The sequence below is a fragment of the Ranitomeya variabilis genome, chromosome 2 (genome assembly GCF_051348905.1).
Source record: "Ranitomeya variabilis isolate aRanVar5 chromosome 2, aRanVar5.hap1, whole genome shotgun sequence".
NCBI classification, from domain to species: Eukaryota; Metazoa; Chordata; class Amphibia; order Anura; family Dendrobatidae; genus Ranitomeya; species Ranitomeya variabilis.
Genome location: NC_135233.1, coordinates 523,585,821 through 523,604,124, shown reverse-complemented (window position 1 = coordinate 523,604,124; position 18,304 = coordinate 523,585,821). Strand labels below are relative to the sequence as shown.

General features: G+C 43.2%; 1 protein-coding gene across 1 annotated transcript in view; it reads right to left on the bottom strand.

The window, feature by feature from the left end:
- Positions 1-633: 633 nt before the first annotated feature.
- Positions 634-18,304, bottom strand: part of DNAJC24 (DnaJ heat shock protein family (Hsp40) member C24) — a 92,320-nt gene continuing 74,649 nt past the window's right edge. The window contains exons 4-5 of the mRNA XM_077288068.1: positions 5,423-5,491; positions 634-2,619 (exon numbers count right to left, since the gene is read on the bottom strand). Of these exons, the coding sequence (XP_077144183.1) occupies positions 2,483-2,619; positions 5,423-5,491 (206 nt within the window). The 3' untranslated portion in view covers positions 634-2,482. The remainder of the gene's footprint in view (positions 2,620-5,422; positions 5,492-18,304) is intronic.

Below are 18,304 nucleotides of genomic sequence, written 5' to 3'. Positions count from 1 at the left end.
AATCCTCTGTTTCTCCTGAAGGTTTAGTTACTTGTAGTTTTCTTGCCGTAAGGCCAGTTTCACACATCCATATTTTGCTGTTCAAGTACGGACCACGATGCATGGACTGTCCTCTAATCTCCTGACCCAAACTAGACAGCCTCACTAGCGATTGTCACTAGTGATGAGCGAGTATACTCATTGCTCGGGTTTTCCCGAGCATGCTCGGGGGTCCTCTGAGTATTTTTGACTGCTTGGAGATTTAGTTTTTATCGCGGCAGCTGAATGATTCACAGCTACTAGACAGCTTGATTACATGTGGGGATACCCTAGCAACCAGGCAACCTCACATGTACTCAGCCTGGGTAGTAGCTGTAAATCATTCAGCTGTCACGATGAAAACCAAATCTCCGAGCAGTCATAAATACTCGGAGGTCACCCGAGCGTGCACCCATGGTGCACGGAGCGCCTGTACTTGGTTTGAACAGTCTTCCCTTAGTGTCTCTGTCAGCACAAAATTAGTGTTCAAACCAAGTACAGGCGCACTATCAGGCCACGACTGAGATCGAATCAACATGCAGGTTTATTTCTCATATATGAGGAGACAGCTCAAAAATCACCTTAGAAATGATAGGGCAGAGTGTCTGACTCATCTGGGGTTACATCTAGTTTTATAATCAACATTGAAGGATGTCGATATACGAGTTACATACATTTCCATTACTACAAGATAAGAGAAACCTTTTCTCACAGGTTGACTGTATTTTTAATGAGTACATTGTTTTTAATAACCATCCACATGTCTTGGGAGTAGGAATCACACCCTGGCCTTGAGTATCCCACACAAAACGTTCTGGAAGAATACATCACCACATAGAAATCTTACATGTCAGCAAAAATAATGAATATAGACTTTATAGAAGATTCTTATATTACGTTAAGCTATAAAGGACAAATATAAGATTAGGAGTTCTATAACACTCTCAGTGCTTCATGGTGGGGCCAATCCTTTAAAGCAGCACTTCCATCATAGTTGTATCCTATTAATATATTGCAATCATCATATTACCCAGCACTGTGCACTTACAATTGCTCATTTTACCTTTCTACCCAGATAATTCTTCTCTTTCCTCTGTTCTATGTAGAATTCTTGTCCCTGCATTCCCTTCTTAAACTCCTGACCCACTTGCTGCCTCCTCCCTCATGCAATGGACATTTGCAGTGATGACTCGTGCAGGAAAATTGTCCCCCTGTTTCCACACAGAGATTAGACCGATTTAGCTATTCAGTTTTTAATCACGTGATCTCATACCCCTAATGGAAACGAGAATTATCTGGGTAGAAAGGCAAAATGAGGAATTGTAAGTACACAGTGCTGAATAATATGGTGATTGCAATATATTGAGAGAATAAAAACGTTGATGGGAGGAGGAGGGCTTCCGTAATTACATCTTACCATCTGCTTGTTTTGCATCTATCTCCATCCTTCTCTGGGTCTATTAAGCCAGAGTGGTCAATCAGATACGGGGGAGGGTGGATATGGAGGAACATCAAGCAGGTGAAAAGGTGTGATAAATGATTGGCCGGCCATGAAGCACCGAGCCGCAAAACTTAGTTTGAAAAGTCTTTCTCTGCTGATAGTCACTTAAAGACCACAAAACATAAATATGTGAAGCTGGGAAAATTGTAATCTGCTGTCTATGCACTGACTTCTTCATATCGGCTTGTGCCAAGCAGCAATATAAAGCATAGGAGAAAATAAATCTACAGCCAAAGATGAAGGTAGGTGAGGTGCGTGACTGATTGAGGAAGCCTCAATCCCCTGGATCAGCCAAGAGTCCTATCTGAAAACCCCTACAATCATTTCTATTAGAAAGTTGAGTAAATCCAATATTCCTTTTGTGCACACAAAGGCGATCAGACTAGAATAGCAGTCCCAACCTTCATCCTGTGTGATCTGGGGAGGACCTGCAGTGCCATGTAGCTACAGGACTAGGTCAGAACAGATTTCAGCTATAGATGAGAACCTTTTCCATTCCCTGACAGCAATCGGATCTCATTTATGTTCTGATAAAATTAGAATTTCCTAGGACTTGGTTTTCTGCTGGATTGTGCCTTCAGATGTGCAACAGATCCACATGGGGATGAACCCTGTGGTCATTCCTTGGTATAATCCTCTGCAGAATACAGCATCCTAATTATTTTTTTTTTTCCACAGTGGTGCCAAAATCTACTCGTCCTACATTGAATGTGAACAGTGTTGTGGAAACTCTTTTCACATGTATGAGATGAAGACTGTCCTTGATGGGATCCAACCCTTTATAAATAAGATTTTTTGCCTTGGACATGTCCAATATTTTGTTTTCTTTGTGGTTATTATGTACAATGCAGGTCAGACTTCAAAGATAAAGTGGAATTTGTAAAAAGACACTGATTTTCCATGTATATTGGATTATAGTCTATAAATATTCTGAAGATCCCAGACGTCCATCCCAGGATTCTCTCAAGTTTGTGATCCTTGCAAGATTTCTATAACCAGCGAACACGAGTCACAATTTATAAAAGACGTTTGTTGTAAGTCAATCTCGGCTGCAATATATTGTCCCCCACATCGACAGGAGAAGGAGAAATGTTCTTCATCTGTTAAAGAAGAAATAGCGGTGTTATAAGTGGTGGACCTCCCAGGACATATTGTCACAGGACCCTCTAACTGTCCAGGTCTGCCTGGAGTAGTCATGCCCGGGAAGACTTGCAGTTTAGAGATCAGCGACAATGGACTACCCGGATACATTGTGGCACAAGAAAGATCATTTGAATAAATATGCTCATTTTATTAGCATAACTGTGTACTAATCGGAGCACCAAGGGTTAGATGATGTCTAGCCACCACTAGAAGGAGCTTGGTATATACTATGTACAGTGTGGCAAAAAAGTATTTAGTCAGTCAGCAATAGTGCAAGTTCCACCACTTAAAAAGATGAGAGGCGTCTGTAATTTTTTTATCATTTTATTTGCATTTTATGGTGGAAAATAAGTATTTGGTCAGAAAAAAAATTTCATCTCAATACTTTGTAATAAATCCTTTGTTGGCAATGACAGAGGTCAAACGTTTTCTGTAAGTCTTCACAAGGTTGCCACACACTGTTGTTGGTATTTTGGCCCATTCCTCCATGTAGATCTCCTCTAGAGCAGTGATGTTTTTGGCTTTTCGCTTGGCAACACAGACTTTCAACTCTCTCCAAAGGTTTTCTATAGGGTTGAGATCTGGAGACTGGCTAGGCCACTCCAGGACCTTGAAATGCTTCTTACGAAGCCACTCCTTCGTTGCCCTGGCGGTGTGCTTTGGATCATTGTCATGTTGAAAGACCCAGCCACGTTTCAACTTCAATGCCCTTGCTGATGGAAGGAGGTTTGCACTCAAAATCTCACGATACATGGCCCCATTCATTCTTTCATGTACCCGGATCAGTCGTCCTGGCCCCTTTGCAGAGAAACAGCCCCAAAGCATGATGTTTCCACCACCATGCTTTACAGTAGGTATGGTGTTTGATGGATGCAACTCAGTATTCTTTTTCCTCCAAACACGACAAGTTGTGTTTCTACCAAACAGTTCCAGTTTGGTTTCATCAGACCATAGGACATTCTCCCAAAACTCCTCTGGATCATCCAAATGCTCTCTAGCAAACTTCAGAGGGGCCCGGACATGTACTGGCTTAAGCAGTGGGACACGTCTGGGACTGCAGGATCTGAGTCCATGGTGGCGTAGTGTGTTACTTATGGTAGGCCTTGTTACATTGGTCCCAGCTCTCTGCAGTTCATTCACTAGGTCCCCCCGCGTGGTTCTGGGATTTTTGCTCACCGTTCTTGTGATCATTCTGACCCCACGGGGTGGGATTTTGCGTGGAGCCCCAGATCGAGGGAGATTATCAGTGGTCTTGTATGTCTTCCATTTTCTAATTATTGCTCCCACTGTTGATTTCTTCACTCCAAGCTGGTTGGCTATTGCAGATTCAGTCTTCCCAGCCTGGTGCAGGGCTACAATTTTGTTTCTGGTGTCCTTTGACAGCTCTTTGGTCTTCACCATAGTGGAGTTTGGAGTCAGACTGTTTGAGGGTGTGCACAGGTGTCTTTTTATACTGATAACAAGTTTAAACAGGTGCCATTACTACAGGTAATGAGTGGAGGAAAGAGGAGACTCTTATAGAAGAAGTTACAGGTCTGTGAGAGCCAGAAATCTTGATTGTTTGTTTCTGACCAAATACTTATTTTCCACCATAAAATGCAAATAAAATGATAAAAAAAACAGACAATGTGATTTTCTGGATTTTTTTTTCTCAGTTTGTCTCCCATAGTTGAGGTCTACCTATGATGTAAATTACAGACGCCTCTTATCTTTTTAAGTGGTGGAACTTGCACTATTGCTGACTGACTAAATACTTTTTTGCCCCACTGTATGTAAATGCATATAAAAAAGTTGATGCTGAACTTTAAAGGACCTGTCGTATGTCCATAAAAAGGAGTTTGTTACCTTGCCACGTCCCAGTGCTCTCCTGAATCTGTCTCTATTTTCTGTTTTCGTCCCTCCATAGCAGATCATTTCTGACTTCTGGTCCAAGATTTTTTTTTCTAAAGCGGGTGTGATGCTGCCCAGTCACTGCTGGACTGCATCTGAAACTGGTCGCACAACATGGTTTCACCCGAGCTCCATGCTCTCATTGTGGTTTGCCTGCTGTGTGCACGCAGTAAAGTCTTCCTCCTGTTCTTGCAAGACCACGCTGTAAGATCTCGCAAGACCCAGCTGTCCGACCAGTTTGAGATGCTGATAAGCGGTGATTGTGCATCATCATAGGAGGGGAGAGGACTACACACCCCCAGAGAAAATCGGAAAATGCGTCAGATACAGGAGAGCATGGGGATTTTGGTAAAGGTAACTTTTTTTGGACTTGTTACAGATCCTCGTTAAAAAAACATGATATTAAAAATGCATTGCATGGTCACAAGATATTAATGGCCTGTCCTTGGGATTGGTCATCAATATCAGATCATTGGAGGGGTCTGACAGCCGGTATCTCGCCAATCAGCTGTTTTAAGTTTCAAATGGATCAATACAGAACTCTGTTGAATGTGTAGCAGCCTCTCTTGAGGTGATCTGCAGTGACTGGCAGCGCCCACTACACATTGAACAGATATGTGCCGCTGCGTTCAGTGTATTTACATAAAGCCGCTGCTGGTACGCTATAGAGCTGATTGGTGGGGTGCTGGGTGTCAGATCTCACTAATACATATACTGTGATCAGACAAGCACTTTAGTGTGATTGCGGTGACATCAGCACTGGGCTGTGGTTTCCATTCAAATATAAACAACAATGCAGATGTGAACACAGCCTTACTTTTATGGTGTACATGGTAAAGCTATACTACATAGATATACCACCCTACATACCTTCATTCCATATCATTTCCTCCAAATGAATCTGACTGTCCACAGGGAATGAGTGGGTCATTTCTCCATCTAGTATAAAAGGACACAATTAGACAGGTAAAAGCTGTTTCACTAAACAGAATAATACCTCTGAGACCCCCGGCAGCTGTCCCAGAAAGTCTACTCTTCGTTTAGAGCCTATAACAGAAGGATCTCTTAAAAAGTAATTGTTGTGTTAATTTGTATTTAACAAATCAATAATACACATGAAAATACATACCTTTGTAATGTATCTTATCAGAGAAATCCGCTTCTTTCTTTAACAGAATTGATCAGTCATTATCAAAATTCTTAATTCTCATGTAAAATCTGTATTCAGTAAAGACTGACTCCTATTACTGAGATAGGTGATGGTACAGTGGCTTGCAAAAGTATTCACCCCCACCCCCTTGGCCTTTTGGGTTAGTTTCACATTTGCGTTTAAAAACGCAGCGTTTAAAATGCAAACGCAGGTGGTGAAAAAAACGCATGTAAACGCGTGCAAACGCTACGTTTTTTTAGACGCATGCGTTTTCGCATGCAGTAAAAAAAAGCAGCGTTTTGCCGCGTTTACATGCGTTTTTTCCTGCGTTTGCGTTTTTGAAACGCATGCTGAGAAGTGTGTGACAGCTGCCAATCATCAAAATCAACAAGAAAACCCACTATAAATAGAAATAGCTAGGGTTGGGGTTAGGGGTAGGGTTAGGATCCCTAGGGGTAGGATCCCTAGGGGTAGGGTTAGTATCCCTAGGGTTAGGGGTAGAGTTAGGGTTTGGATCCCTTTATCACCTTGATGGTGGGGGGTGGCTTATCAGTGTGTATTCTTGTTTTTTTCTATGGAAACGCATGCGTTTAAAAACGCAACCAAACGCATGTGCTTAAAAACACATGCGTTTACATAGACAGCAATACGTTTTTTTGCGGCAAAAAAACGCCTCTAGAAATTACTACATGTTGCATTTCTGCAACAAAACGCAAGCATAGAAACGACGCATGCATCGTCAAACGCGGCAAAATGCATACAAAAAAACGCATGCGTTTTTAATGTTAAATATAGGGAAAAAAACGCATGCTTTTTTTGCGCTAAAACGCAGCGGCAAAAAACGCAAATGTGAAACCAGCCTTACCTATTTTGTTACATTACAACCTGTGTTTAAATATTTTTGTAATCCGATTTGTGTGTGATGCATCAGCACTAAGTTGGTGAAGTGAGAAATATATAGGCATAAATTAAATTTATGGGATCAAATACCTAACAATTTGCATATGTATTCAAATGATGGTTACTCTTTAGGACCTAATTTCGATGAGAGACTGCGGTAGCCCATATGCGTTGATTGCATTAGGATATCATAGCTGGCTCAGTGGTTAGCACTGCAGTGCTGGGGTCCTGGGCAAAAACCCCACCTTGGACAACATCTGCAAGGAGTTTGCATGTTCTCCCCGTGTTTGCAGGGTTTCCTCCCACACTCCAAAGACATACTGATAGGGAATTTAGATTGCGAGCTGCAATGGGAACAATGATGCTGATGTATATAAAGCGCTGCAGAATGTTATGGCGCTATATAAGCAAAGATAATAATAGCTGATCGCTCGACATTCATACAAAATAACTAGGTTATTGCATTTAGCAAATAAAGTGTTTTGGCCAGCATAGAACAAAAGGTCAGTTTTTTCCGCCTGTGTTAAAGGGAGTCTATCGGCACAGCACGACTGTTCAAACCAAGTCCCATCTGCTTGTCTTCCCTCAGTCTCAGCCAGAGAAAGGAGGTGCTAGAAACAAGCAGGAGGACATATAAGCACCGAGCGCCTGTCCTTGGTTTGAACAGTCATTCTGTGTTGACAAGGGACATCATGGCGAGGCCAATCCTCTTCCCACCTCTTGTTGTCTCTCAATCCCCCCTCTTTGATTTACAGCTGTGGTTTCATAGAGCCAGAGAATGGCAGAGATAGATGGAAACCAAGCAGGCGGGATGGTGCATTGAAATGATGTACTGCACGCCTGTACTTGGTTTGACCAGTCATTCTGTGCTGACAATCCCTTGAACAGGATTTAAGAAGCCCTCCCACTAACTTTTTTATGCATAAATGTGTGTATATTGATGTAGCGCCGTGTGTAAGGTTCTCAGCTCCTGCTGTTCTGTCCGGTGTCCAGCACCGCTCTTCTCTGCTTGTCATTGACGTCACCACTCTGCAGACTCTCCGGATCACACTACGCCCTAAAGTGTCTTTTACAATGAAAGCCTATGGAGAGTTAGAACGAGGCCCCATAGACTTTCACTGTAAACGAGACTTCCAGCTGACGCATAACCCATAGAACGAGCCGGCTAGTCAGAATTATGGTGACATCAGTGAGAAGCAGAGAATAACGGCACTGGACACCGGAGAGAGCAGCGGTAGGCGAGTATACGAATACACTCACACTACATTACATGCATATATACACATTTACTGCAGAAAGTTAGCAGGACGGCTTCTCTAAGTGACATTTACCTGCAGAATAACCCTGTACCTGCTGGTTAGAATTTCTGGACTTGACAGGTTCTCTTTTAACTGCACCCCTCAAGGAATGCAGAACTGCATTGGGGAACATTGTTAGCCCTTCAAGTACTTCACAGGAATTATGCAATGTGAAATGGAAAATTTCATTTTTTTCCCCACTAAACTGTTGCTTTAGCCTTAATTTTTTCATTTTCACAATAGGTAATAGGAGAAAATGGACTCTACAACTTCAGATCAATTTCATTTACGCACGCCAATGCCCCATATCTGGTGAGAAACTGCAGCTTCTGTGTAGGCAGGGCTGTGGAGTCGGAGCCCATTTTGGTGGAGTCGGAGTTGGAGTCGGTATAAAATGGACCAACTCCTAAAATATGTAATAAATTGGGCACAGAAGTTCAATGCAGTTTGGGGGGAGTATTTTTGTCATAAGAATTTGGGAAAGTTATGAAATGTCCTATAAATGTCTGTCCTATTCCTGATCTAAGGTCTAGACTTTTAGCCGAGATGAATCTGTGCTGCAGTTCATGTTCATGATAAGTAGTGAAGCTCATCATGTAGGAAAGCCTACATTCATCTCAGAATTTATGGAGTGAACAGGAAAGCAGGATTAAAGAAGGTAAGTTGTTGTGAATTTGGATTCTGGGCTCCCCCGGTGGCTACTGGTGGAATTGAACTTGTGTCATCATCTTCCCTGTTCACCTGTTCTCATCAGATCTGGGTGTCGCTATATAACCTGGCTTCTCTGTTAGTTGCTTGCCGGTCAACAATGTTATCAGAAGCCTCTCTGTGCTTGTTCCTGCTCCCAGACATCTACTAGATAAGTTGGACTTTCGTCCTTGTTTGTTTTTGTTTTTTGGTTCCAGTTCACAGCTGCAGTTTCGTTACTGTGTCTGGAAAGCTCTTGTTGATCAGGAATTGCCACTCTGGTATTATGAGTTAATGCCAGAGTCCTAAAGTAATTTCTGGATGGTGTTTTGTTAGGGTTTTCTACTGACCATGAAAGTGTGCTTTCTGTCTTCTGCTATCTAGAAAGCGGACCTCAAATTTGCTAAAACTATTTTCCTGCTGCGTTTGTTATTTCATCTAAAATCACCGCCAATATATGTGGGGGGCCTCTGTCTCCTTTTTGGGCATTTCTCTAGAGGTGAGTCAGGTCTTATATTTCCCTCTGCTAGCATTATTTAGTTCTCCGGCCGGCGCTGGGCATATAGGGATAAAAAGTAGGACATGCTACCTGGCTACTTCTAGTTGTGCGGTAGGTTTAGTTCATGGTCAGTACAGTTACCATCTTCCTAGAGCTTGTTCCTATATAGGCTTATGCTAGTTCTCTGGCCATGGAGATCATGACAGTTTGACCGGCCCACTAAAGGGTTAAAATCCTTGGCTGAGAAAGGAGAGAAATAAGAAGTCTGCTGAGAGTTTTTTTTTTTTTTTTTTTTTTTTGTGCTCTTAATGGGATCACTTGCCAGTCTGTCTATGCTGCAGTCTTTTTTTTTTTTCTCTCTCCTTCTAATCTTTGAATGGCTCTGTGTGCACCTGTCTATAATGGATCTTCAGAGTGTAACTGCAGGTTTGAATAATCTCGCCACGAAAGTACAAAGTTTGCAAGATTTTGTTGTTCATGCTCCGGTATCAGAGCCGAGAATTCCTTTGCCGGAATTCTTCTCAGGGAATAGATCTGGCTTTCAGAATTTTAGAAATAATTGCAAGTTATTTTTGTCCCTGAAATCTCGTTCTGCCGGGGACCCTGCACAGCAGGTTCGGATTGTGATTTCTCTGCTCCGGGGCGACCCTCAAGACTGGGCTTTTTCATTGGCACCAGGGGATCCTGCGTTGCGCAATGTGGATGCGTTTTTTCTGGCCTTGGGGTTGCTCTATGAGGAACCTCATTTGGAACTTCAGGCAGAAAAAACTTTGATGTCCCTATCGCAGGGGCAAGATGAAGCTGAAATTTACTGCCAAAGATTCCGTAAATGGTCTGTGCTTACTCAGTGGAATGAGTGTGCCTTGGCGGCTACTTTCAGAGAGGGTCTCTCTGATGCCATTAAGGATGTTATGGTGGGGTTCCCTGTGCCTGCGGGTCTGAATGAGTCCATGACAATGGCCATTCAGATCGATAGGCGTCTGCGGGAGCGCAAACCAGTGCACCATCTGGCGGTGTCCACTGAGAAGACGCCAGAAAGCATGCAGTGTGATAGAATTCTGTCCAGAAGCGAGCGGCAGAATTTTAGACGGAAAAATGGGTTGTGTTTCTATTGTGGGGATTCTACTCATGTTATATCAGCATGCTCTAAGCGTACTAAAAAGCTTGATAAATCCGTTTCCATTGGCACTTTACAGTCTAAATTTATTTTGTCTGTGACCCTGATTTGCTCTTTGTCATCTATTACCACGGACGCCTATATCGACTCTGGCGCCGCTTTGAGTCTTATGGATTGGTCCTTTGCCAATCGTTGTGGGTATGATTTAGAGCCTTTGGAGACTCTTATTCCTCTGAAGGGGATTGACTCCACCCCATTGGCTAATAATAAACCACAATACTGGACACAAGTAACTATGCGTATTAATCCGGATCACCAGGAGACTATTCGTTTTCTGGTGCTGTATAATCTACATGATGATTTGGTGCTAGGATTGCCATGGCTGCAGTCTCACAACCCAGTCCTTGACTGGAGAGCTATGTCTGTGTTGAGCTGGGGATGTAGGGGGACTCATGGGGACGTACCTTTGGTTTCCATTTCATCATCTATTCCCTCTGAAATCCCTGAGTTCCTGTCTGATTATCGTGACGTCTTTGAAGAACCCAAGCTGGGTTCACTACCTCCGCACCGTGAGTGCGATTGTGCTATAGATTTAATTCCGGGTAGTAAATACCCAAAGGGTCGTTTATTTAATCTGTCTGTGCCTGAACATGCTGCTATGCGAGAATATATAAAGGAGTCCTTGGAAAAGGGACATATTCGTCCATCGTCATCTCCCTTAGGAGCCGGTTTTTTCTTTGTGTCAAAAAAAGACGGCTCTTTGAGACCATGTATTGATTATCGGCTTTTGAATAAAATCACGGTTAAATATCAATACCCATTGCCGTTGCTGACTGATTTGTTTGCTCGCATAAAGGGGGCCAAGTGGTTCTCTAAGATTGATCTCCGTGGGGCGTATAATTTGGTGCGGATCAGGCAGGGGGATGAGTGGAAAACCGCATTTAATACGCCCGAGGGCCACTTTGAGTATTTGGTGATGCCTTTTGGTCTTTCTATAATGCCCCTTCAGTCTTCCAGTCCTTTATGCATGATATTTTCCGCGATTTTTTGGATAAATTTATGATAGTGTATCTGGATGATATTCTGATTTTTTCGGATGACTGGGACTCTCATGTCCAGCAAGTTAAGAGGGTTTTTCAGGTTTTGCGGTCTAATTCTCTGTGTGTCAAGGGTTCTAAGTGCGTATTTGGGGTTCAGAGAATTTCCTTTTTGGGATATATTTTTTCTCCCTCTTCCATTGAGATGGATCCTGTCAAGGTTCAAGCTATTTGTGATTGGACGCAGCCCTCTTCTCTTAAAAGTCTTCAGAAATTTTTGGGCTTTGCCAACTTTTATCGTCGATTTATTTCTGGTTTTTCGGATGTCGTTAAGCCATTGACCGATTTGACTAGACAGGGTGCTGATGTTGCTAATTGGTCCCCTGATGCTGTGGAGGCCTTTCAGGAGCTTAAGCGCCGTTTTTCTTCTGCCCCTGTGTTGCGTCAGCCTGATGTGGCTCTTCCTTTTCAGGTTGAGGTCGACGCTTCTGAGATCGGAGCTGGGGCAGTGTTGTCGCAGAAAAGTTCTGACTGCTCCGTGATGAGGCCTTGTGCCTTCTTTTCCCGTAAATTTTCGCCCGCTGAGCGGAATTATGATGTTGGGAATCGGGAGCTTTTGGCCATGAAGTGGGCGTTTGAGGAGTGGCGCCATTGGCTTGAGGGGGCCAGACATCAGGTGGTGGTATTGACTGACCACAAAAATTTGATTTATCTTGAGACCGCCAGGCGCCTGAATCCTAGACAGGCGCGCTGGTCATTATTTTTTTCTCGGTTTAATTTTGTGGTGTCATACCTACCGGGTTCTAAGAATGTTAAGGCGGATGCCCTTTCTAGGAGTTTTGAGCCTGATTCACCCGGCAACTCTGAGCCCACAGGTATCCTTAAGGATGGAGTTATTTTGTCAGCCGTTTCTCCAGACCTGCGGCGGGCCTTGCAGGAGTTTCAGGCGGATAGACCGGATCGTTGTCCGCCTGATAGGCTGTTTGTTCCTGATGATTGGACCAGTAGAGTCATCTCTGAGGTGCATTCTTCTGCATTGGCAGGTCATCCTGGAATTTTTGGTACCAGGGATTTGGTGGCAAGATCCTTCTGGTGGCCTTCCCTGTCACGAGATGTGCGAGGCTTTGTGCAGTCTTGTGACGTTTGTGCTCGGGCCAAGCCTTGTTGTTCTCGGGCTAGTGGATTATTGTTGCCCTTGCCTATTCCTAAGAGGCCTTGGACGCACATCTCGATGGATTTTATTTCAGATCTGCCTGTTTCCCAGAAGATGTCTGTCATCTGGGTGGTGTGTGACCGTTTTTCTAAGATGGTCCATTTGGTTCCCCTGCCCAAATTGCCTTCTTCTTCCGAGTTGGTTCCCCTGTTTTTTCAAAATGTTGTTCGTTTGCATGGTATTCCTGAGAATATCGTTTCTGACAGAGGAACCCAATTTGTGTCTAGATTTTGGCGGGCATTCTGTGCTAGGATGGGCATAGATTTGTCTTTTTCGTCTGCTTTTCACCCTCAGACTAATGGCCAGACCGAGCGGACTAATCAGACCCTGGAGACATATCTGAGGTGTTTTGTGTCTGCTGACCAGGATGATTGGGTTGCTTTTTTGCCATTGGCGGAGTTCGCCCTCAATAATCGGGCCAGCTCTGCCACCTTGGTGTCCCCGTTTTTCTGTAATTCGGGGTTCCATCCTCGATTTTCCTCCGGTCAGGTGGAATCCTCGGATTGTCCTGGAGTGGATGCGGTGGTGGAGAGATTGCATCATATCTGGGGGCAGGTGATGGACAATTTGAAGTTGTCCCAGGAGAAGACTCAGCTTTTTGCCAACCGTCACCGTCGTGTTGGTCCTCGGCTTTGTGTTGGAGATTTGGTGTGGTTGTCTTCTCGTTTTGTCCCTATGAGGGTCTCATCTCCTAAGTTTAAGCCTCGGTTCATCGGTCCGTATAAAATATTGGAGATTCTTAACCCTGTTTCCTTCCGTTTAGACCTCCCTGCATCCTTTTCTATTCATAACGTTTTTCATCGGTCGTTGTTGCGCAGGTATGAGGCACCGGTTGTGCCTTCCGTTGAGCCTCCTGCTCCGGTGTTGGTTGAGGGTGAGTTGGAGTACGTTGTGGAGAAAATCCTAGACTCCCGTGTTTCCAGACGGAGACTCCAGTATCTGGTCAAGTGGAAGGGATACGGCCAGGAGGATAATTCTTGGGTCACTGCATCTGATGTTCATGCCTCCGATCTGGTTCGTGCCTTTCATAGGGCCCATCCTGATCGCCCTGGTGGTTCTGGTGAGGGTTCGGTGCCCCCTCCTTGAGGGGGGGGTACTGTTGTGAATTTGGATTCTGGGCTCCCCCGGTGGCTACTGGTGGAATTGAACTTGTGTCATCATCTTCCCTGTTCACCTGTTCTCATCAGATCTGGGTGTCGCTATATAACCTGGCTTCTCTGTTAGTTGCTTGCCGGTCAACAATGTTATCAGAAGCCTCTCTGTGCTTGTTCCTGCTCCCAGACATCTACTAGATAAGTTGGACTTTCGTCCTTGTTTGTTTTTGTTTTTTGGTTCCAGTTCACAGCTGCAGTTTCGTTACTGTGTCTGGAAAGCTCTTGTTGATCAGGAATTGCCACTCTGGTATTATGAGTTAATGCCAGAGTCCTAAAGTAATTTCTGGATGGTGTTTTGTTAGGGTTTTCTACTGACCATGAAAGTGTGCTTTCTGTCTTCTGCTATCTAGAAAGCGGACCTCAAATTTGCTAAAACTATTTTCCTGCTGCGTTTGTTATTTCATCTAAAATCACCGCCAATATATGTGGGGGGCCTCTGTCTCCTTTTTGGGCATTTCTCTAGAGGTGAGTCAGGTCTTATATTTCCCTCTGCTAGCATTATTTAGTTCTCCGGCCGGCGCTGGGCATATAGGGATAAAAAGTAGGACATGCTACCTGGCTACTTCTAGTTGTGCGGTAGGTTTAGTTCATGGTCAGTACAGTTACCATCTTCCTAGAGCTTGTTCCTATATAGGCTTATGCTAGTTCTCTGGCCATGGAGATCATGACAGTAAGTACTTCCTAAAGCATATGTAAACTTTCAATAAACTGTGCATAAATCAATAGTCCAGTATATGTTGTCTCTGTTTGCTTGATGTTTTAGTTGTGACTGTGAAGAAATATGATGTGAAGCATTTAGTGAGCTGTACCCTGAGACAAGCCTTGACATTGAAAGTTCAGAGTAAAGCTATTTAACAACACATTTTACAAACTTTATACTTCTCATCTGTCCTATTGATTTATGCAAAGATTGTTTTATTTATATCCCAAATTATACAGTACATGATTCCCTATTCTTGCAAGAATGACAATATACTTTATTTTTTTACAGGACAAAATTATTTTGAGAGCGAACTTACATAATTACAAAATGTCTAAGGAGCATCTTATGAAGTCAGCTGTATTTGAGCATTTCACAGTGACTCAAGATAATAAACATTTTGGGTGTCAGTGTATAAGTGACCCTGATGAAAACAAATGCTGTGATGCCAAAATCAGTGCATACTCAGGCAGTGGTAAAATGCTCCTTCAAGAGCTTCCAATCTAAAAAGACATTTACAATGCTGCCACCCAGAAGTTTACAAAGATGTGACTGAAAAAGATCACAGCAGCACCAAGAATCCAGAGACCAGCACTTCCCGCCAGGCAAAGGAGGAGGAAAGGGCATCTCAAACGTAAGTTACAAGATATTTTGTAAGTGACAAAGTTACTGTAACAATGACAGCAGATGTGTTTAAAAGACAGCTCATTGAGCTTGTTATGAAGGACTGTGTACCATTATCATTATTTGCACAAACAGCTTTAACAGCTCTTAATGGAGAAATGGATCGCAAACTAGGTGTTTCTCTGGAAAGAGAAAGCATTCGAAAATTAGTGATTAAAAAAGCCCTTAACCAAAAGGAATATCTTAAAAAGACTCTCAAGAGACGCTTTTTATTTCAAGAGTGAACTATTTTGCTATCAACATTCGATATGTTTGTGACAACAAAAAAATTGTTACCAAGACACTGGCAGTAAAAGATACTAAAGCTCATCACAGCAGACAGTTTCTCCAGACCTTAGTGGTAAAAGTTCTGCAAGATTATGAACTCAAAAAAGAACAGGTTCTTGCTATTGTAACTGATCATGCTGCAAACATTGTAAGTACAATTAAACTGATGAATGAGAATAATGAAGGTGAACAGCAGCTAGAAGAACATTTCACATTCAGTATGTTGGCGATGGAAGGCCACAGTCCTGTTCCCATAATGGAGGAACAGACAGATATTACAACAGAAGAACAGCAAAATAATTCTTTACAATTAGATGATCTTGTTGGAGCTGCTTCACACCTCTTTCCGATTCATCATATGCCCTGTGTTGTGCACACACTGCAGCTGGAAATAAGAGAATGTCTGCAAGAGGGACATGCTGGAACTTTGATCAGCAAAGTGAGGAAATTGGCTATTGCTGCCAGAACCGCTAACATCGATTCCATCTTGAAGAGACGTGCTGGAAAAGGGGCAATTGTGGATCAAGCCACTTGGTTTAATGATTGAGTGATTGCTTGAGCTGAAACCCTTCCTTGTAGATATGGCCAACCCTCAGGTAACCCTACATGAAGAAGGTTAATGGACACAGGTGGCTGAACTGAAGGCATTGCTTCATCACCCATTTACAGTGACTAAAATGTTACAAGCTGAGGATTTTTAACTCCTGGCATTTTTATAAAGGAGTGGAAGAACTTGTTGTTTTGCCTGTCCCAAAGAGGAGGTTTAATTGCAGATGGCATTGCTGCTTCAATGAAATGGAGAGAGACACTGCTATTAGAAAATAAAATTCTTCTAGCAGCTGTTAATGTGGACCAGAGTTATCGTATATAGCTGGATGATCAACAGCTTACTAAAGGAAAAGAAGCTTTGATTGAGGTAGCAGTTAGGATGAGTGGGCTACAGGATGGCCAAGAGCAAAAGGGCAGTGCTGCTGTTGGCGTTCCTTCATCCTCATCAGATGAGGAGTTTGATTTCGACAAGTATTTGGATGACATGGAGCAGGCAAAGCGTTACTGCAGGGAAACAGATTCCACTCCCATAGAAAACAGACTGACCATATTTCAGCAAAATTTTTCACTTTTTCTCAAAGAAGAACAGAACTAGGCAACATATTTATCTGGGAAATCTAAAACACTGAATCGTGCCAGAAAAACCCAAAGTCCCAAGGACAAAGAAACTCCATAAGAATGATAGAAAAAAGGAGTAAAACGGAGAAAGCAAATACTACAAATAATTTTACTTAATCATACAAAAGTTAATACATACAAGTATAATAGCAATATAAAACGGATGGTAAGAATAGAGTGAGTCCCCACCAGTATAGTCCACCACCTAGGAAATATAATTTATTTACCAATAATAGGAAGGCAGCCGCCCATATACATAAGGTTAGCCCTGGGGGACATAAATTCATCCCCCACACCAAAAATATTGGCAAACAAACAGGTGCTTACCGACAAGATGCGGAGGTGGCGTGTACCGGGTGGGATTCAGTCCAACAGGACCCCCGACGTGCGTTTCGCTAGCGCGGGTGCTTCAGCTTTTTCAAGGGGAATATCCCAGACCCTTGCAGGACCCCTCAAATAGTTCCGGGTCTGTACCACGTGATAAATCACGTGTAAGGATTCCGCCAGTCATGGCCGTAGTTGCGGCGCATGCGCGGTCGTGGCCCTCAGCCCCAGGTCCGGAACGGCCTCAAGCATCGCGCAGACGCGGTGGGAGAAAGTCCCACCGCGCCTGCGCGAGGCAAATAGACGCCGCACGGACCGGGAACCAAGACAACCGAAGGCCGCGCATGCGCACCCGGGCCAATGTACCAGGCGTGAATCTAAGATAAATATCAGGTTGTGAGCCGCCAAATGCATTTAATATATCAGAGAAGAACCCTGACAGATGTACATATATGTAAATATATGCCCGTAGACATGAATACCCCAGATACAACCAGGTAATTAGCATAAGCAAGATAATACAATGTTAGAGGCGGATTGATGATAACAACAACAAGAAAGGTACAGGGAAAGCTGCGCTGTATCACATATGTCTGAAAGCCTATAAACAAAAGAAACATACAATGGATATATATACACACATGTATGCCAGATGAATAAGATTCTCTATCCAAAAAGTATACAAATTAGGCACATAATTGCCATAAGTAAAAATACATTGTATGTATAATATTCGGCGAAAAATAGCCAAAAGACGAAGTTCAGAGCTGCAGCAGAAGGTGGTCCAATGAGGAGTCCAAAAGGGGTCAGGGGACATCAAATGCATATTATACGAACTAAAAAGAAAGAGAATAATAAATAAAACACAATAAAAATGGACAACAATCCCACCAGGGGACCCACTCGGATAGAGGGCCAGGAGGATACACAGGTACATAGTTCACACAATAATGTAATCGATTCAATTAAAATAGAGAACAAGGGTCAAAGAAGATAAGGGTTAAGAATAGCAGATGGAAGGGGGATAAGAAAGTCAACAGTTTATCCCAAAAATGAGGAAAAGCTCAATGATTCATTGAGTCCACTCGGGGTCAGAGTGTTGAGGCGCACAATCCAAGCAGCCTCTCGCTGTGCCAATACTTTTTTATAATTGCCACCTCTGGCCCCGAGATGGGGTACAGGATGGCCAAGAGCAAAAGGCCAGTGCTGCTGTTGGCGTTCCTTCATCCTCATCAGATGAGGAGTTTGATTTCGACAAGTATTTGGATGACATGGAGCAGGCAAAGCGTTACTGCAGGGAAACAGATTCCACTCCCATAGAAAACAGACTGGCCATATTTCAGCAAAATTTTTCACTTTATCTCAAAGAAGTAGAAGAGTTCAATCGTTCATCAAAACTGACTGTGCACGAGGCAATTCCTTTATACCCTGAAATTGTTAGAGATGTTGCCCATGTGGTTACTGCTTTGCCACCAACCCAAGTTAGTGTAGAGAGGTTGTTCTCTAGCCTTAAAATAATTAGGTCAGATTTGAAGTCATCTATAAAGGAGGATCT